Source organism: Oratosquilla oratoria, chromosome 15 (genome assembly GCF_046742065.1).
Source record: "Oratosquilla oratoria isolate Oo_2021 chromosome 15, ASM4674206v1, whole genome shotgun sequence".
NCBI classification, from domain to species: domain Eukaryota; kingdom Metazoa; phylum Arthropoda; class Malacostraca; order Stomatopoda; family Squillidae; genus Oratosquilla; species Oratosquilla oratoria.
Genome location: NC_134791.1, coordinates 32,434,677 through 32,454,571, shown reverse-complemented (window position 1 = coordinate 32,454,571; position 19,895 = coordinate 32,434,677). Strand labels below are relative to the sequence as shown.

Here is a 19,895-nt window from a genome sequence, read left to right as displayed (position 1 = left end):
ATAGGATAGGTCTAGGTCTAAGTTAGCTTAGATTAGGTCAGGTTAGGTTTACTTTAGGTCTAGGTTAGGTTAGGTCTAAGTCTAGGTCTAGGTTAGGTTAGGTTTGCTTTAGGTCTTGGTCTAGATCTGGGTTAGGTTAGGTTAGATTAGGTTAGGTCTAAGTCTAGGTCTAGGTTAGGTTAGGTTATGTTTGCTTTAAGTCTTGGTCTAGGTCTGGGTTAGGTTAGGTTTGCTTTATGTCTAGATCCAGGTTAGGTTAAGTTAGGTTAGGTTGGGCTAGGTTGGGTGAAGTTGTTACATTAGGTACGGTTGGTTTCGGTTGGGTTGGGTCAGTTCAGGCTAGGCTTGGTTAGGTTAGGTCGGGTTGCGTTGGGTCAGGTTAGGCTACATTAGGCAAGGTTAGGTTTGGGCACTAATATTGATAACCTATCAAATACAATTCACATGAAAATAATGTGGATATACCCATCCCTTTATATTTTTTCAGCTGCATTTATATGAATATGAAAAAATTATATGAATGATGTGAAAAAAACTCACATAGGAGAGTCACAAACCGGTTTTATAAGACGTTTGGTTGGTCACTGAATTATGTAACAGTATTACTTCTCTAAAAACAATTTCAGTGACGTCACGCCACGGCAGAGAAATATGTAAACAATTACTAAAAGAAAAGAACATGGGATCCGTGTATTGTTTATTGTTATACGTACATCCATACATATTGTGTATATATATATAAATATACTATATATATACATATATATATATATATATATATATATATATATATATATATACATACATTGAAACGTCCCTAGTGAACAGATTTACATCATTTCAACCACGTTAATTCACTTTAATTCCATGCCTCGTCAGTCTCGACTCTGATGGCATGGAATTAAAGTGAGTTAATGTGATTGAAAAGATGTAAATCTGTTCACTGGGGACCATCCAGTGTATGTGAAAATACTTTCCCACGCGTACATACTACCAATTGCACTATCATGGCAGAGGTGTGTTGAAGGCAAAAATTCGTGTATGTGTTTAATGAGCATACAAATATAAGAAAGTTGTGCTCCACTTATAACTTTCTTGTTAGCGCAATGGGCCAAGTCACTGTCACTTGTTGCGTCTGACTTGGGTTCGAGTCCTTAGTTTGATTATTTATCAGTTTCCGTATATATGCTTCCATCGAGTTCCTCGTCAGTTTTGACTGTGATGGCATGGAATTAATGTGGTTGAAAAGATGTATATACATACATACACACACAATATATATATATATATATATATATATATATATATATATGGCACGGTCGTGTGATTCATGAAATGCTATGTGTGTGTGTGTGTGTGTGTGTGTGTGTGTGTGTGTGTGTGTGTGTGTGTGTGTGTGTGTGTGTGTGTTGTATGTGTATGACTGACTAAATGAGTATAGTACATGCACACATAACACACATACACGCACGCACAAACACATGAACACTAACAAGCACACGCACACGCAAGAGCACACAAAGTCACACCATTACCCATAGATGAGATTATATGAACTGACGTATTTATGCAGAAAAACTGAGTCTCTTAATATTCTCCATCCATGTAGTCTCTCTCTCTCTCTCTCTCTCTCTCTCTCTCTCTCTCTCTCTCTCTCTCTCTCTCTCTCTCTCTCTCTCTCTCTCTCTCTCTCTCTCTCCATGAGCTTGTGACGCAATTCCGTCCCTAAGTTTTGTCTCTCGTTTCTCTCAATGATGTCAGGTTTTGGGAACTAGTGTGGTCGCTTTGTGTAAATACTCTACTATCGCTGCATATTCCTAGGGAGGATTAGGCTTTCAATTATTATTTTCTTTGTCATCTCTTCGTTCATGCGATGAACAATCCATTTCTATGTTCGTCAGTAATCTGACCAATATCCCAGATTTTTCTTCTCATTTGTTTTTTTAATCGTTTCTTTTTCCATCGTGTGTGTGTGTGTGTGTGTGTGTGTGTGTGTGTGTGTGTGTGTGTGTGTGTGTGTGTGTGTGTGTGTGTGTGTGTGTGTGTGTGTGTGTGTGTGTGTGTGTGTGTGTGTGTGCGTGCGTGTATGTGAAAGATGTGGCATTGTGTGGAAAACATGTAACCCTCTCAAGAATTTGGCCTTGATTGGCTGAGCCGCTGGGTAGCCTGCCTGCTCCCCGTGTGACGTCATGTCGCTGAGGAAGTCGTCGCGTTTTCGTTCATAAGTAGGATGACCTTCTCAGGATCTTGAAGTCCTTCACCCCATCGATACGAGAATCTACCCTAAGCTGAATAAGCTTGTCTGGCGTTGACCAAAACAAAATATAGAAAGAGTCATTGCAGTGCAGAGGCTGATTGAGATAGCTTCAATCCCTTCATCAACAAGTCTTATCTAAGCTAAATAAAGTTGTCGTGCCACAGTGATGGAAATGCAGAGGAGGCTATGGTGTATACCTGTTTGTTCGTTTGTGTTCTACATGTTTAGTAATTGTGATTTCTATGTTTAATATATGTATGTATATAATGAAATAACCAAATCCAAGGGTATAAAAGCATTGAACTCTGCTCCGAATTGTATGCAATGAAGCGAAGCTGACCGCTAACTGCGATCCGAATCTTCCTATTTCACCTAAAATCAAGCGGGTTCCAATCCTTTCGTACCCTCTGCACAGCGCAATTGATAGCATACGAACTTTCCACGCCGGGACCGTAATTCGAGGTCCGGATAGGGATGGCTGTTTATATATATATATATATATATATATATATATATATATATACATATATATATATATATATATATATATATACATATATATATATATATATATATATATATATATATTTGTGTAAATGTGTATATATATTGTTGTTGAATCTTCCACATATCTCCACTACTAGAGGTGCCTCCGTACCACTACTACTGGTTTCAAGTTAATCACGGATCTTGAAAAGCGTAGACCTCCTCCATATATATAAATATGCACTTAACCCGAAACTAGTAAAAGTGGCGTCGGTGCCCCTCTGTTTCTGGATCCCTCATATTTAATAATGACCTTCCTTCCTCAGAATGGAGAGCAAAATCTCTTAAGTCCTAACCTTTTCAAGTATCTGTGACCACCTTTTCTTAACGAGCCTCCCAGATATCTACCATGGAATAGACTTAGTAAGCTCTGAAACAATTGGTTGTTTGAAGAGAAGATTAGACAACTGTATGAATAGGAATAACAGGTGGTAAGGGACATGGAACTCCCTAGTGTAGGTCTTATGGTCTCTTGCAGTCTCCTCCATTCTTACATTCTCATGCACCTTTCAGTAATGTCGATACAAAAAGTTTTCTTTTTTTTTCTCCCTACAGGTGCCGTCCCATCGTGTCTTCGTGAGCGTGATGCCATCTTGAAGATGGCCACTGAGAGTTCCAACACGACGTACCTTCCGAACTGCACTGAGAACGGTCTCTTTGTCAGAAAGCAGTGCTTCGGTTCAGCGCAGAAAAATCTGTGTAGGTATTCCTCGTAGTGCTCTTCATGCCCTGGAGTTAAGTGTGCATCAAGCAAACTCCCCCTTCCAAAAGCTATCATGTGCAAAACCTAGAACACTAACGATTTTTTGGCCCGCGAACCCCCCCCCAAAAAAATATATATATATGTATATATAGATATATATATATATATATATATATATATATATAAATGTATGTATATAATAATGGTAATAATAACAACAACCATAATAATAATATTAATAATAATAATAATAATAATAATAATAATAATAATAATAATAATAATAATAATAATAATAATAATAATAATAATAATAATAATAATAATTATAATAATAATGATAATAATAATAATGATAATAATAATAGTAATAATTAATAATAATAATAATTCTCCAATTTCTTTTGCAAGACCATTGGTAACCACATGCCTTGCTAGGCGACAGATTTGGGGCCCCACGAGGTGGAGGGAGGGGGCCCATGTAGGCAGGACCCTCACATAGGAGGGGGAGGGGGGGTGCATATGCCCTGGGGCAGCACATAAAGGGGCGTGGCAATTCTGGTCTGGACATGCCGCCCACAAGGCTGACAAAATAATCATAATAAAAAAAAATCAAATAAGCCCTGAATATTTCACCGTAATATACGAATTTTTTCGTTAGAGTCAACAGAATATGAAATATTTTTCCCTTTATCCTCTCTGCAATAGGGACATTAAATGCAAATTTTAAAATCTGTTGAATAATTTCACAAGTCTATAGCTAAAACAGGCCGTAAGGGATTTTGGAGATGGGAAGTGGTGATGGGGGGGGGGGGTGGAATCGTCACTGAGAACTGCCCCTGGGCGGCACTAAGGCATGTACGGGCTCTTGCTCTACTACGTTGGCACACGAGAAAGTTATGTATCAAAGATTTGGATGATTTCGGCACACACTCCTAAAAAGGTTCCCCACCCCTGACCTAAGCTGTTGTCTCTGTCCTTTAGTTATTCTCTTGATTTTCTTAGTAACCCAAGCCACAAGGAGAGGAACCACGCGGCAAAAAGGCTCAAAGTTACACTGTAGCACGATAGGAAGCAATAGACGAAGAGTGCGGTGTGATCTAATAGAGGTATTCAAATAGGTCAAGGGCTTTAACAACGGTAATGCAGGCAAGGTCATCATATTAAGACAGCAGGACAGGGCTCGTAGTAATGGATTTGAATTGAACAAATTTTGGTTTGAGGAGGAAATAGGCAAGAATTGGTTTGCCAACAGAGTTGTTAACAAATGGAATAGACTTAGTAACCATTTAGTTAGTGAGCGCTGAAACTATCTGTTGTTTTAAGAGAAGATTAGATAAATTTATTGATGATGATGCTAGGTAGTAAGGAACATGGAACTGCCCAGTGTAAGCCTTATGGTCTCTTGCAGTTTCCTTCATTCTGTTCTTATTACCTGTTTGTAGACCTGTTAAAGAATCACATTTACTGTATTTACACGTTACTGTATTTTTCCCATGCTTTTTGACATCTAAAAGTAAAAAATCCCATTCATTTTTACCTAGGATCTAGGAAAGTATTGCAGCATGGAGGCTGAAGTTTTTTGCTATCTTACCAAAAGGGCCAATTTTGAAGCATTTCTAAGCGCATTTTGTGTTTTTTTTTTCTATTCAAGGTAGAGCAACAAATTTGGTACCAAATGAAAGAACAGAGTCTATTCTACATATAGCAACCGATAGAATTGATGAATTTTCCCCGTGAATTTTAAAAGAAATGATATGGTTGAAAATCCTGATTTTTCTGCTAACCTGGAGACATGGTTTTTGTATGGATGTTTGAATTTTAAGTGAATTTAGACCAAAACTCATACATAATTTCATATTTACAGAAATTCAGCCTCCATGCGGCATTGCTTACATACATCCAAGATGAAAATGGATGTGATTTTTGGCTTTTTCATTTCAAAAAGCATGGGAATGAGTACAGCAATGTATGAAAAAATGAAAAAGTTGTTTTTTGAACAGGTCTACCTGTGTGTCTTTCTTCGTTTTATTACAATGCGGCGTAAAGAATACTTTCTGTAAGTAAATGGTTCCTCTTCCGCTCAGGGTTCTGCTGGTGCGTCGACGAGTTCAACGGCAAGTCCCTGCACGGCAGCTCCATAGAGGGCAACTGCACACAGCGCCCCTGGAAGGGTAAGTACCCGTGGAGGGAGAAAGGGAGGGAGAGAGAGGGAGAGGGAGGGAGGGAGAGAGAGGGGGGGAGGGAGGGAGAGGGAGAGGGAGGTAGGGAGAGAGGGGGAGGGAGAGAATGGGAGAGAGAGAGAGAGAGAGAAGAGAGAAAGAGAGAGAGAGAGAGATGCACATGAAAAATAACTGCTGTAAGAGGTAGGTTGTGGTTTTCTTCACTACTACTCGAAGTGACTACCAGAGTCTTTAAACCCACCCCGTTCTCTTAGGTGATTAAGGAAAATGACGATTATAATCTCGTTTCACTAACCTGTCATCACGCAATATGAAAAACACATAAATATCAAAAGGCAAAACCATTACTTCAGGAGATTAAATTTTGGGTGACCAACCAAAGAGAAGATCTTGAGGGAAAACAAGGAGTGAAGACAAGTGTCAGGAACCCTAGCTTCAGTGTGCCTTAATGTGGCGGCACACTAAGCATTTCTCACTAGCATGCTACTTGCTTTTGAAACTTGAGTAGAAACGACTTCAGTTAAGATCTTTCGTTTTCTTTTCAATTTTCCAAATGTCAAATTACACTTGTGTCATATAGTGAGAAATCAAATGAAGAAACAAGATAAATTAAACCTTAGGGAAGTTTAGAACATTGCAACCGAAGTTGTTTCTACTCAAACGAAGTAGCAAAACCAATTAGCATGCTACCGAGAAATGCCTAATATGCCTCTAGAGCTCGATGGGAGGACCTGCGTTCGAATCCAGCAACTACCGCTGACCTTTTGTTGCCCTGGAACTCGGAGTACTTAGGGTAAAAGTGATGACCTTGATCGAAACTACGCGTCCCCAAGAAAGCCACCTCAAGTTTGACCTTAAATCTGATTGGAGAATTCGAGGGAGATATTTCATCGACATTAGACCAGTTGATCTTCTAACTGCACGGGGACTACTGATTACGGTTCTTAGTCATTAATATTGGTTAATTAATTGGTGCTGTATCAAAGCATCCATTCATGCTGACGTTCGTTGTTCCCAGGATGCCCTAGAGAGAAACAACACGACTTCCTCCAAGATCTGCAGAGGTTTTTCAACAGCTCCCTGACTCCAGATGGGTAAGGCCTACGGTACTGTGTTTTACACACACACACACACACACACACACACACACACACACACACACACACACACACACACACACACACACACACACACACACACACACACACACACACACACACGTACACACACACATGCACGCACACACACACATACACACATGCACGCACAAGCACGCACACACACGCACGCGCGCGCGCACACACACACACACATGTACGCACACACATGTATGCACACACACACATGTACGCACACACATGTATGCACACACACACATGTACGCACACACATGTATGCACACACACACATGTACGCACACACATGTATGCACACACACATGTACGCACAAACATGCACGCGCACACACACGCACACACACACAATGTACGCACACACACGCACGTGCGCGAGCACACACACACATGCACAAACACACACATGTACACACACGCACGCACGCACACACACACACACACACACACACACACACACACACACACACACACACACACATACACACACACGCACGCACGCACACAGACACATTGGGTTTTCTAAGACACACTATATTATTTGCCAGTTGTGTTGTCAGTATCGGTAGAAAACCTTCACCATCCCACATACCCTTGCAGTGTCATCATCTTCCATATCAAGCGCTGTGGACCCCTTACATCGACTTATATATCCAGGGGACTCTTGGATATGAGATTGAATAGTATATAGTCACTTTTTCTAAGCATTTTGTGAGAAAGAAATTATATTATGCAAATCGTCGTCACATTCTGAGAGACGCAAGTAACCACGGGGGAAAAAATGGACATCTCGATTCATATCCAGCGTGTAATCATGAATTGTAAAAAAAAAAAAAAAATTAGTCATAACAGGATTAACTGTAACATGTTGAATTCCCCTGCCCGTGAACCACTTGGCAAGGAGATCCCACCCAACGACATGACGTCACAGAAAGTTCTGTCTTCCAGGCTGACTGGGGTCAAGAGCGGCAGTGCTGAGAAAGGGGAGGCGAGCGAAACTAGACAACAGACGGGCAGTTGGAAGCGGAGAGTCGCCACACACTACTTCAGCAGCTTCGACAAGAATTCCAACGGAGTCCTCGAGAGGCGGGAATTGAAGAAGCTGAGGAAATTTGTCCTAAAGTATTAAGATTTATTCATCTTTGTTTTTCGTTCTTTTTATATTAATGTTCATTTATTTATTTACTTATTCATTTGTTTTTGCTATTTATTCATTTCTTTTGTCTGTTTATTCGTTTTTTTATTTTTTCATTTCCTTTTTATGTATTTAATCTCTTATTCATTTACATATCTATTCGTTTATTTATTTCTATTTATTTCTTTGCTTATTCACTATCAAGTTATTTTCTATTCATTCATCATTCATTCGCTTATGTACTTATCAATTCATTAATCTATTTATCTACTTATTTATTTATTTATTTGTTTATGCATTCTGTGTATATATAATGCTCTTGCATAACCTCCCCTGCCTTTGTTAATACTGCCACGTCTAATATTTCACCATATCAACTTTCTGTTCAAGACAACATGATCAATTATACTTTGAATACATCACGTTTCCATGTATACTTGTACATTAAGAGCACCATGCCTCCAATAGCCCTACCCGCTGCTGTGCACATCAATAATTAATTAATCAACCAAGCAGTCCCGTACCTACTGACCTTCTCCCGTTTCTGACCCCAGGGAGAAGGAACTCAAAAAGTGCGGCCGTCGACTCATCAACTTCTGTGACAACGACGACGACGGGAAGGTGACGAAGTTGGAGTGGACGAATTGTATCGCGCCAGATGGAGGTAAGCCACCCAGGAACAAAAAGACTTGTGGAACGCTCATTCGTTCGTCCGTTATCGTCACGTGCTTCAAGAAGTGAAAATGTCACACATTTATGTTGATACCAGTTGATCATTTTTGGTGAACGAAAACTGCAGCTGTGTGTACGAATAGGTACAGAGCATCTTCACTCTCGTGGGATGCAAACTACAGCTCAGAGGGAGGGAGAGGTGGAGAGAGAGAGGTGTGGAGGAAGAGAGAGATGTGGAGAGGAAGAGGGAGAGATGTGGAGAGGAAGAGGGAAAGATGTGGAGAGGAAGAGGGGAAGATGTGGAGAGGAAGAGGGAAAGATGTGGAGAGGAAGAGGGAAAGATGTGGAGAGGAAGAGGGAAAGATGTGGAGAGGAAGAGGGAAAGATGTGGAGAGGAAGAGGGAAAGATGTGGAGAGGAAGAGAGAGAGAGAGAGAGAGAGAGAGAGAGAGAGAGAGAGAGAGAGAGAGAGAGAGAGAGAGAGAGAGAGAGAGAGAGAGAGAGAGTCAGACACACAGTCAGGCAGTCAGATAGACAGACAGACAGACAAAGAGACAGGCAGACATACGGACACAAAGAGGGTAGGAGGGACTCGCCCAGGAAGTGTATCATAGAGTTTGTCTCCTTTCCTCTCTATCCCTCTCCTGTCAATCCGAGTATTGGCTGGTGCTAATAAACACATGAAGGCGAGATCAATGCAATGCGAACCTCTCGCAACCCTGTGTGCTCGCCATCTCTGCACGCATGCGCAGTTTCTCTGGCTCAGGCCGAAAGCCAGGAAGCTTCTATCCACTAGAGTGAAAAATCAAGGAATGAAGAGGTTGTACAATATATTTCATAATTTATTCAGACCGGCGTGTCACTATAGGGCCTTACTCTGGGCTAGTACCAAAGGATGATGTATATATTCAGCGGAGAGAAGTCCAGGATTGTATGGATGGCTGTGATGATGCAATACTAGGTAGCTGCCGTCCAGTGCTTACTTCCATTTTCTTTTTCTTAATTTTTATCCGTTTTTCCGTCTCTCTCGCTTTCTGTCTCCCTACACATGTTTGTGGTATGAATTATTTAGATATAAATCTCTTTTCAGCAATACAAACTGAACGATTCGTTATTCGCATCAAAATAACCACCAATTAAAATACGAAATAACGATAGCCTTGCACCTACTTTTCTCCATATTTAGTTTCTGTAATAATGGAGAAGTTTATTATATATATTTTATGTATACAATAATGGTATTTCTCAAAACCTATCGGCATCACAGACAACAAGCCTCCCTGTTTAGTGGACTTAAACGCGCAGTGCACCAAGAAAATCACACGGTCACTTGAAAAACACACCACAGGATTCCAAATTCCCATCCTCCCATGTCTGATATATTCACATCCTTTTTTTCTTTTCAAAGTGCGTATTGATATATATATATATATATATATATATATATATATATATGTGTGTGTGTGTGTGTGTGTGTGTGTGTGTGTGTGTGTGTGTGTGTGTGTGTGTGTGTGTGTGTGTGTGTGTGTGTGTGTGTGTGTGTGTGTGTGTGTGTGTTTCTTTAATGTATATCAAAAGGAATGTGGTAGCATGCTGGCACAATCGCCTGAGTCTGACCTCTTGTGAAGTCCTAAAATTTCATTGCAATATAACTTACAGTGTATATGTGAAGAGTTTACATATCTTTCATTATATTTCAACAGTACTGTTGTTGATAAGATAGCATATATGTTTTAGTATTCTTATTGAAAAAGTATTTCTGAAACTGTCAAATTCATTATACTCCCTCACAGGAGTAGAAGAGTAGATAACTTTATGGATAGGGGTGACAGGTGGTAAGGGACATGGAACTGCCTAGTGTAGGCCTTATGGTCTCATGCAATCTCCTCCATTCTTATGTTCCTATGATGTTGCAGTGTGTGTGAGTTCTCTTGATGACACCAGTTCATTTCCTTTTCACAGGTTTGGGTGTCATCGCGACGGCCGAGCCCTCCACGGGGACGCACAGAAATAGCTCCATAAATCCTTTTATCGAGCTCCTTCGCTCCGAAGACGACGAACCGAGTAACGGCGGTGGCAGAGGCGTCTGATTCAAAACACAAGGCTCGTTTCCCACGCATCAACTTTTCGCCGTCCGCCGTCCACGACACGACGTCGTGCTCTCAAATAACCATGGGTGTGTATGGACGCTTTCACACGTGGTTCGTGGCTGTGACGTGTGAAAGCGTTCATAGACTCCCTTGATTATTTGAGAGCACGACGTCGTGTCGTGGACGGCGCACGGCGAAAAGCCGATACGTGTGAAATGAACCAATGGAACACCTCGTGGACAAATACGAATGAGTTGTAAGAAATATGAAAAAACAAAACAAGCGACAATACTAAGGAACGCGAATGAATTGTATTCAGAGACAAGGCACATGAAAGAGAAGAGTAGTTAGACATGAACGTTCTATAAGTACGCTGTGTTGTGAATTAGACGGAAAACAGCAGAACATACTTTGTGGTCAGTGAGCCCTAGTTCAGTTATAAAAGATAAAAACGTAAAGCCTCTTTCTTTGTGTTTGTGTGTGTGTGTGTGTGTGACTCATAACAAATGGTAAAGTCAGTAAGACAATACTTAAGTAAACTGAAAAGTATGCTGGTCCAAGAAAAACGTCTGTGCTGAGATTTTTAATGATGATGTCAGGGTAATGATTCGTTCTAGTGACGTACTCGTCTTCTGAATGGAAATGTGTCGTAGAGGTAGAATATTGTAGTTTTGAGAAATGTTCTTCCTCCTTATTGCTACGGTAATAGGGGGCCAGGTTGTGAACCAGGATGCCGAATGCACTTTTGCCGAAGGACTATAAGCCTGAGTCAAGATGCCGAACGGTCACAAAGCCGAACGGACACAAAGCCGAACGGACACAAAGTCGAACGGACGTAAAGCCGAACGATACAAAGCCGAACGGACACAAAGTCGAAGGGATACAAAGCCGAACGGAATTAAAGCAGAGATTAAAGATTGTTTCACTGGACAGAATAAAATGTAAATAAAATAAACAAGTTTTCCACGGGTTTCTTTACTGGATGTACATAAAACTATAAAAGAAATACACAAAAGCACTTTTAAATATTTCAATACTGTAAACAATGTAAACATAATATAAAGGTATTATATCTTTATTTTAGTATTGTGAATTTTTAATGTACAAGAAAAATTATGTGAAATACATAAAAACTCTTTGTAAAAGCTTCAAACTGGTTTACAATGTGAACATAATATGAAGGTATTATATCTTTATTTTAATATTGTTGTGAATTTTTAATGTACAAGAAAAATTATGTGAAATACATAAAAACACTTTATAAAAGCTTCAAACTGGTTTACAATGTAAACATACACCTTGCAAGAATACTACGGCGATCAAGAAAGGTAGTGAAGATTTGAACATGACAACACGTGGCGAAAAATTTCGTCTGTATGAAACTATTGCTGGTACTATTTTATCGACTGAGAATTTTTCTAAATTACTATCTAGCAAACAAGCATGGTTTACCGATGGCACATTACAGTCTGCTCCTTCAGGTAAACTATACAGGCTATTGTTTTAGGGAGCGAAACTTTACCATTGGTGTATTGCATTGCTAGTAACAAAGATAAGAAAACATATGACGAAATTTTTACATTTTTGAAAAGCAAAGGCGCTCAGGATCCAAATTCAATAACAATCGACTTCGAACGAGCAGCAATAAATGACATTAAGAAGAACTTTCCAAATACATCAATATTAGGTTATTTCTTTCAAGTTGGGCAATGTTTATGGCGAAATATCCAGCATTATGGACTGCAACAATGGTATGTTGAACTAAATTACGCATTTTTCATCAAGCAGTTACAATCACTTGCCTTTGCTCCACCTTCAGATGTGCATAAATTATTTGACGAAGTGATGAATTCCTTAAATGCCGGAAATGGGGAGTTATTATATAACTTTCTAGTATATTGATGTGTGGTCTGTCCACACTCGAGTCCATGATAATTTGCCTCAAACAAACAATTCTCTCAAAGGCTGGCACCAAGCTTTTGAAAATAGACTTAACGTAACACATCCTACAATCCCCAAGCTACTAAAAGTTATTATTAGTTAGCAGGTATCCAATGAAATATTAACTGATCAGGCATATAGGGATTGACATATCACGACCAAACAAGAAATATGATACAATTAACGATAGGATAAAAGCCATCTGCAGGTCTTATGATAAAGAAGAAGGATTGGCGTTTCTACGATCTTTGGCTCACAATTTTTAAGATACTCTAATATAGTTTTTCTTGTGCATTTGAATATTTCTATTGCAACAATTTTAAGCTAAAGATGTAATATTTTTAGGTATATGTTTACACTAAATAATTTTGAAGCTTTTAAAAAAGTATTTTTATGTATTTTACATAATTTTTCTTATACATTTTAAATTTACAACTACAATATCAAAATAAAGATATGATACCTTTATATTTTGTTTACATTGCTTAAAGTATTGAAATATTTAAAAAGTGCTTTTATGTATTTCTTTTATAGGTTTATGTATATCCAGTGAAGAAATCAGTGAACAACTTGTTTATTTTATTTACACTTTATTCTGTCCAATGAAACAACTCTGCTTTAAGTCCGTTCGGCATTGCGTCCGTTCGACATTGTATCCGTTCGACATTGTGTCCGTTCGGCATTGTGTCCGTTCGGCATTGTGTCCGGACGGCATTGTGTCCGTTCGACATCTTGGCTCCGGCTTATAGTCCTTCGGCAAAAGTGTATTCGGCATTCTTTCCACACACGGCAGTATAACACCGGTAACTTGTTGAACTAGCCCAGTCCAACCTAACCTAGCCACACATTTCGCACATTAATCTCTGCACTCCTCTCAAGCTCACTGTATCACCCATGACGCACATTTTCGCTTGTTCAACATTCTGACCACTAGCCTTTTTTTTTTCAAGATTCATTCGCCCCCATATATCCGTCCATTTTTCTCTCTGACAGACCCTCAGCCCTCACTTTCAGCACTCATGACCTCAGGCTGGCCCGTTTTAATCTTTGTTGTTCTGTACTTTGTTATAATCCATAGTTCCATACATGACCCTCAAACACCTACGCGCTCTCCAAAAGTGTTCCCGACTTTTTATTTTTTATTTTATATTATTATTATTTTTTCTTATTCTCCTTCAACCACGCTTTCACCTTGGGACCCCCAAAACAAAGTACGGCAAAATAGTAAAATTTATAACAATTGTTTCTTCGTTGTTATGCTGTTTGAGCAGCATGTTTATTAAAACGGGAGATATTGAATTCAGCACTGAAGTTTTTCATTTGGTGAAATTAGATCAAATCCATATGGATTTGTGGTTGGTAGCCATTGCTTTACAATGATTGTCTCTCTCATCTCGTAGTCAGCACAACTACTGTTTCGTAAATTCCTTTCACCAATTCTATTGACATCCTGTTAATTTACCGTACAACCGTTATTGCAATTCCTACCCCCCCCCACCTCTTACTCGCTCAATGGCCAATCATTTCCGTCATTTTTCCTCTATCACTTTCAAGTGTCTAAACCTCTATTTATTAAATTTTCCATTCATTCAACTGAACACAAACAATGTGACCTCCATTCTTGAATATTAACATAACTTTCTTCTTAGACATTTCTAGTTTTTCCGCGCCTATATAATACTCTCCCAATCCTCTAAAAACAGTCATTTGACTACGTAAGCCAAATGGTGTCATCCACTGTTTCATCCCCATTCTTGACCATTCTTCTTCACGTTCATTCCCATATACATAACCCATGTATTCACTTCCTTCACTACTTCATCCACATCAAACAACCAAAGCCATCTTATGGATACCTTCTTCAGTTTCCCAACATCTATCGTATGCTTCCTTTCTGTGCGTTCGTGTCAGATTTCTGTTTTTATCTTTTTCACTTTCATTTTTGTGTGTAAAAAATAATCATCTGATATACCCCCTCTTGTCGACCTTAACACTGTTGCATCCAATGTCTCTCTCACTAGCTTCCTGTCGTAGACAAAATAAATCATATCACAGTCATACCTTTCTGCTACCATGCTTCCATGTATGATGAACTCACCATCCCACTCCCACGAAGTGGCAAGTGAGAAACCCCTGGTAGGGCAAGCCGCTGTTTGGGTTGCCTCCCCGCCTGCCTAGGGCCGTCGGGAACCAACGCAAGAAGCACGCAACGGGTCCCGGGAATCGAATTCACGACTACCTACTCACGAGTTCGACACGGTATCCACAGGGTGACAAGAGAATTCAGAAAACATATTGGATTCAACGTGTGAACATATATAAGTGACCTTATTTCCTAGGACAATCATAAAATAAAAGAAAATGCTGTAATTTGAACATGCAAGCAGACATCTTCAACAAACACGGCAAGCGTGTACGGCAGACTCCCCGACTCTCCAAGTATTCTTCAGCACCTATCTCCACCACCACCCTTTTTTTTTTTTTTTTTTTTTTTTTTTTTTTTTTTTTTTTTTTTTTTTTTTTTTTTTTTTTTTTTTTTTTTTTTTTTTTTTTTTTTACTGACCGACTACCAACAAACCAGCTTCGCCACGAACCACGATGCCATGACTCATGAGTACAGAAGAAAGAATAGGATAAGTTTAGGTAATTAATAACTTATATGTTAATAGCCAAGTTAAGTCTTGCCTTCTATGTATGTTTCTTTAATTGATTTTTGGAGGGGCTTTATGCCCTGAAATGGTAGCTCTTTATGTGTGATTAATTATGAAATATTGTAATATATTACCTATAGTTAATTACAGTACGCATTTTCATATCACAAAACATAATTACGTTATAGATAATTAATCGGCGGCCGATTACTTGATATTGGCCGATAAGGCCGATTACCGATTAATCGGTAATCGGCCAATTTGCATATCAGTACGTCCATAATAGTAACTTCATGAAACACGTGCCTTAAGCGACAATAACCTGATTCCCAACCTGGTCCCCAAAAAAGAAATTCCAGTGTACAATTACCACTTATTTAATGATATTTCAATAGGGTCGGATGTTCCAAGGATGTATTCTTTAGGAGGGAAGACAAGAAATCCATTGACTCGTTGATGAGGAATGAGTACGTCACTATAACAGATCTTAGTATGATGTTAGTGCTTAAGAAACACAATAGGAGTGTGGATTTTTTTTATTATTATTATTGTATAAATAATAAAACCACAAAATAAGGAAAAAATTCGTTTAGATGTGCAACCTTGTTAAGTAGTATAACAGACGCAGACGGGATTATTTATATATTTATCTATTTATTTATTAATCTATTTATCTATTTATCTATCTTTAATCCTTGCTGTCTGTTCTCCCGGCGTTATGGTTTTTATACATCTGGGACCATCCACGGCACGATCTGGTCTTGAGGCCGCCAGACACATCTGGTCGGATCCGACCAGATTGGATCGTGTATGTCGGTCGGACAAACCAAAATCAGTACATACACGATCCAATCTGGTCGGATCCGACCAGATCTGTCCGGCGGCCTCAAGACCAGATCGTACCGTGGATGGGGTCCTTCTGCCGGGTCCCACCATGCTTGCAGTGGAAGAAGTTTTCACAGGTTTCCTTTTACATGTCTGCAGTGAACCAGTTTTTCTTTTCATCGGTTTTCTGAAAACCATGTCCCTTAATGCCCGAATTATTAAGAACATATTTCAAGAGGTCCACGCATAAAACAATCAGGAGAAAAAATAAAACAGCAATTAGAAATGGAAACTACCCACAAGTTAAAATAAAAATCCAAAGAATTTTACAGGAATCCACTTGGACCACTTGTATCTGCCAACGCTCAACCTGAACATTCAAGTAAGAGTATGTGCGATACCTTAAAGAGATATTTTAGTTCCATATTTGTAAACGAATCACTTTAAAGCAAAGTATAATCAGGATCAAGAGTTACGTTGAGCGAAATTTGCCTCACTTATGTAAACATAACCAAAGAAAAAATTGGACCAAAGGCATCCAAGAATTTGGAAGAAATTTTTAGAAGACTGAATATCCCATCTATCATGACTGGGGATATACCAAAAGAATGGAAATTAGCAAACGTCATTCCATTAATAGACACGTCACAACAGAATAGGCCTCCATGGAAACAGATGCATGAAGAGATCCCAGCCAACCTCATTCCTAAATAAAATTCGTCCTCACCTCGTCCCCTCCACGGCCAGAAGTTGGGGTTTAACCGAGCCTCCATGTCCCAACCTTGGTCACGGTGCCGAAATAAAGCCCAACGGACTCAAGCCCGTGGTAGTGACACTTCACTCCCAAATTAAAAAAAAAAAAAAAAAAAAAAAAAAGTGGCCCATCACCCACCCCACACTCTCCCTCCGAGTGAACGTCCTATCACGGAGACACCTCTCTCTTCCCAAACTCGACTCACCGTTGTTGGTGCACCTCACAAAGAGGGCAAAGACACTCTCCTGGAAATGCAAATACCCGGAACGAAGGGACTCGCTACCGGAAGACATGTTGGCCGTACCCCTAAACTAAATCAAATTGTCAGGCGTCAGACGCGACTAAATGTTTTTTTTTTTTTTTTTGTAGTGTTTACTTTAACTTTTTGTACAAGTGCACACACCCACACCCACACACACACACACACACATATATATATATATATATATATATATATATATATAAATGTACATACTACACAGACATAACAGAATTGAATAGACACCAAGAAAATTTGATTTCTGCTCTTATTTAATGCTTAATGTTATTCAAATTTACCTAATATATTATATTTACCTAGATTTGTTTCACATTTCATACAAGATTAATCAAGCATGCCACGAACCAAAGGAGCAGTAGACCTATCTGAATTTCAGCGAGATCGTATTGGGGGTCAACATGAAGATGGACTTGGTCAACGCAAAATATCTGAAAATATGTCAATACCCTTTTCTACTGTTAATAGAGTGATGGTACAATTCACCCGAGAGGGCAAAAAGGGCACAAAACCTCATTCAGGTCGTCCCGGGCCCTCAGAAAGAACCTTACGTGTCTTGTCAAAAGAAGTGTCGAAGAGGATCCACGTTCCAAGGCCTCTGACATAGCAACACAAGCTGATGTCAATCTCAGAACAGCTGTCAGGTATGTCCACAAGCTGAGTTACTATGGCAGAGCTGCAAGAAGGAAACCACTCCTTCGTCCAGCCAATATCAAGGGCAGAAAGGATTGGGCTGTTACGATGGTGGAAAGACCTGTGGCCTTTTGGAGCACTGTCATTTTCTCTGATGAGTCACGATTCGCATTATTTTCTGACAGTGGAAGAGTGTAGGTCTGAAGACTCTATAGTCAAGAGTTTGATCTCAAAAGATTGCAGCCAACAGTGAAACATGTAGGCATTTCAATAATGATGTGGGGTACAATTTGGAGTGATAGTCGATCAGAGCTTGTGGAGTGTCAAGAAAACGTCAATTCAGGTAAATATGTTTCTATATTAAAGGGACTAATTTCAATATTCTCCAGTGGTAGAATGAGTAAAAATGTCTTCCTATTTATGGAAGATGGAACTCCTTGTCACACTGCTCAAGCAACACAAAACTGATGGAGCCAAAATGGGATCAGGAAATTTCCATGGCCAAGTCAGTCCCCGGATATGAACCCTATTGAACACCTCTGGGGCATATTAGACCGACAACTTCACAAAAAAGAACAGGAAGCCATCTTCATGCCTACAAGGGTCCTTGCATTGAAAAAAGCAAAGGGAATGTCAACCAAGTATTAGCTATTCATACTGTGACCATTTATAAGCACTTTAATTGTATCAATTGTTTAATAAATTAGACGATTTCTCTTGGTGTCTATTCAATTCTGTCATGTCTGTGTATATACATACATATATGTATATTATATATATATATATATATATATATATAAACAGAAATGTAGTAGCACCTTTGTAAATAACACACAAGAAACCTACAGTCGTAGAAAATAAACTTCGAATAAAAGAAGATTCTATATTTCGGCTACCAACTGTAGCCCTCTTCAGGAAAGTACATGAGACAGTGGACAACTGGTACTTATAAACTACAGATACAAATAAATGAAAGGGAACATGAACTGATGGCATTAATCAGACGCGGGGTAAGATGGGATGGCGGGGGAGGGGGAGGGGAGGGTGAGGGGGAGGTGGAGGGGGGTTGTAAGCTTTGGACAAGCTTACCGATCGCCACTCGGGAAATAATGTCAGGAGTCCACTGCCCTTTAGAAATATTAACCCATTAAACTCCGATGACAAGATTCTTGTCATTTGGTCAAATAAAACAAAAAATCATAAAACACCAAAATGTTTGATCAAACACCAGAAAAATATGACGTCCGTCCTCGCTTCGCTCGCGAGCGAAGCGAGGACGGACGTCATATTTTTCTGGTGTTTGATCAAACATTTTGGTGTTTTATGATTTTTTGTTTTATTTGACCAAATGACAAGACATCTTGTCATCGGAGTTGAATGGGTTAATGTTGGGGCATTCCTCAATTAAAGCTGATTCAACTAGTTTCCACCTAAACCGTAGTGGGACTTGAAGACTAATCTGGCTTTACCACAGTCGAAAGAATGGTTCTTATTATTAGCATGAAGAAACACGGCCGAATTTTACTGCCCATACCTAATTGATCTTTTATGTTTTGCCAATCTAGTGTTCAAGTCTCTCCCGGTTTGACCCAAGTACACCAAATCACAATCTTACCAGGGCAAACAATAAACGCCGGGTGACTCTACTTCCTTCAATTTTTGTTGACCGTTCACGATTTGCTTACGCACGGTGTTGGGATAGTGATAGGCAATAGTGAGACGTTCATAAGGAAATAACTTAGTAGAAGAATTGATGGTTTTACTTTAGGAAATTTTCAAGATATCTTTGAAAGAGCACCCCCTCTAGTCATCACCGCTCTTTCAAAGATATCTTGAAAATTCCCTATAGTAAAACCATCAATTCTACTAAAATATATACATATATATGTATATATATATATATATTCTTGTGTAGAGTTTCAATACGTCTAACTATAGACTTGGCTTCAGGAGGTAAGTTTGCTATCGCAGGTCCAAAGGACATGATTCAAACTCAGAAGGGAGAAGAGTAGTGTTTTACTGGAGCTTGACGTTTCGTACACTATGTACATTTTCAAAAGCAATGACAAAAGGTCAGAATACATAGACTTATATAG

At 39.3% G+C, this 19,895-nt stretch overlaps 1 protein-coding gene across 7 annotated transcripts in view; it reads left to right on the top strand.

Annotated features, from left to right (window-relative positions):
- Positions 1 to 13,901, top strand: part of magu (SPARC related modular calcium binding-like protein magu) — a 123,441-nt gene extending 109,540 nt beyond the window's left edge. For 6 of the 7 annotated variants that reach the window (XM_076198777.1, XM_076198776.1, XM_076198775.1 and 3 more), the window contains 6 exons: positions 3,359 to 3,502; positions 5,594 to 5,680; positions 6,708 to 6,783; positions 7,771 to 7,944; positions 8,512 to 8,621; positions 10,591 to 13,901. In XM_076198777.1, the coding sequence (XP_076054892.1) occupies positions 3,359 to 3,502; positions 5,594 to 5,680; positions 6,708 to 6,783; positions 7,771 to 7,944; positions 8,512 to 8,621; positions 10,591 to 10,718 (719 nt within the window). In that variant the 3' untranslated portion in view covers positions 10,719 to 13,901. The remainder of the gene's footprint in view (positions 1 to 3,358; positions 3,503 to 5,593; positions 5,681 to 6,707; positions 6,784 to 7,770; positions 7,945 to 8,511; positions 8,622 to 10,590) is intronic. The other variant, XR_012967177.1, reaches the window with a different exon arrangement.
- Positions 13,902 to 19,895: the final 5,994 nt, after the last annotated feature.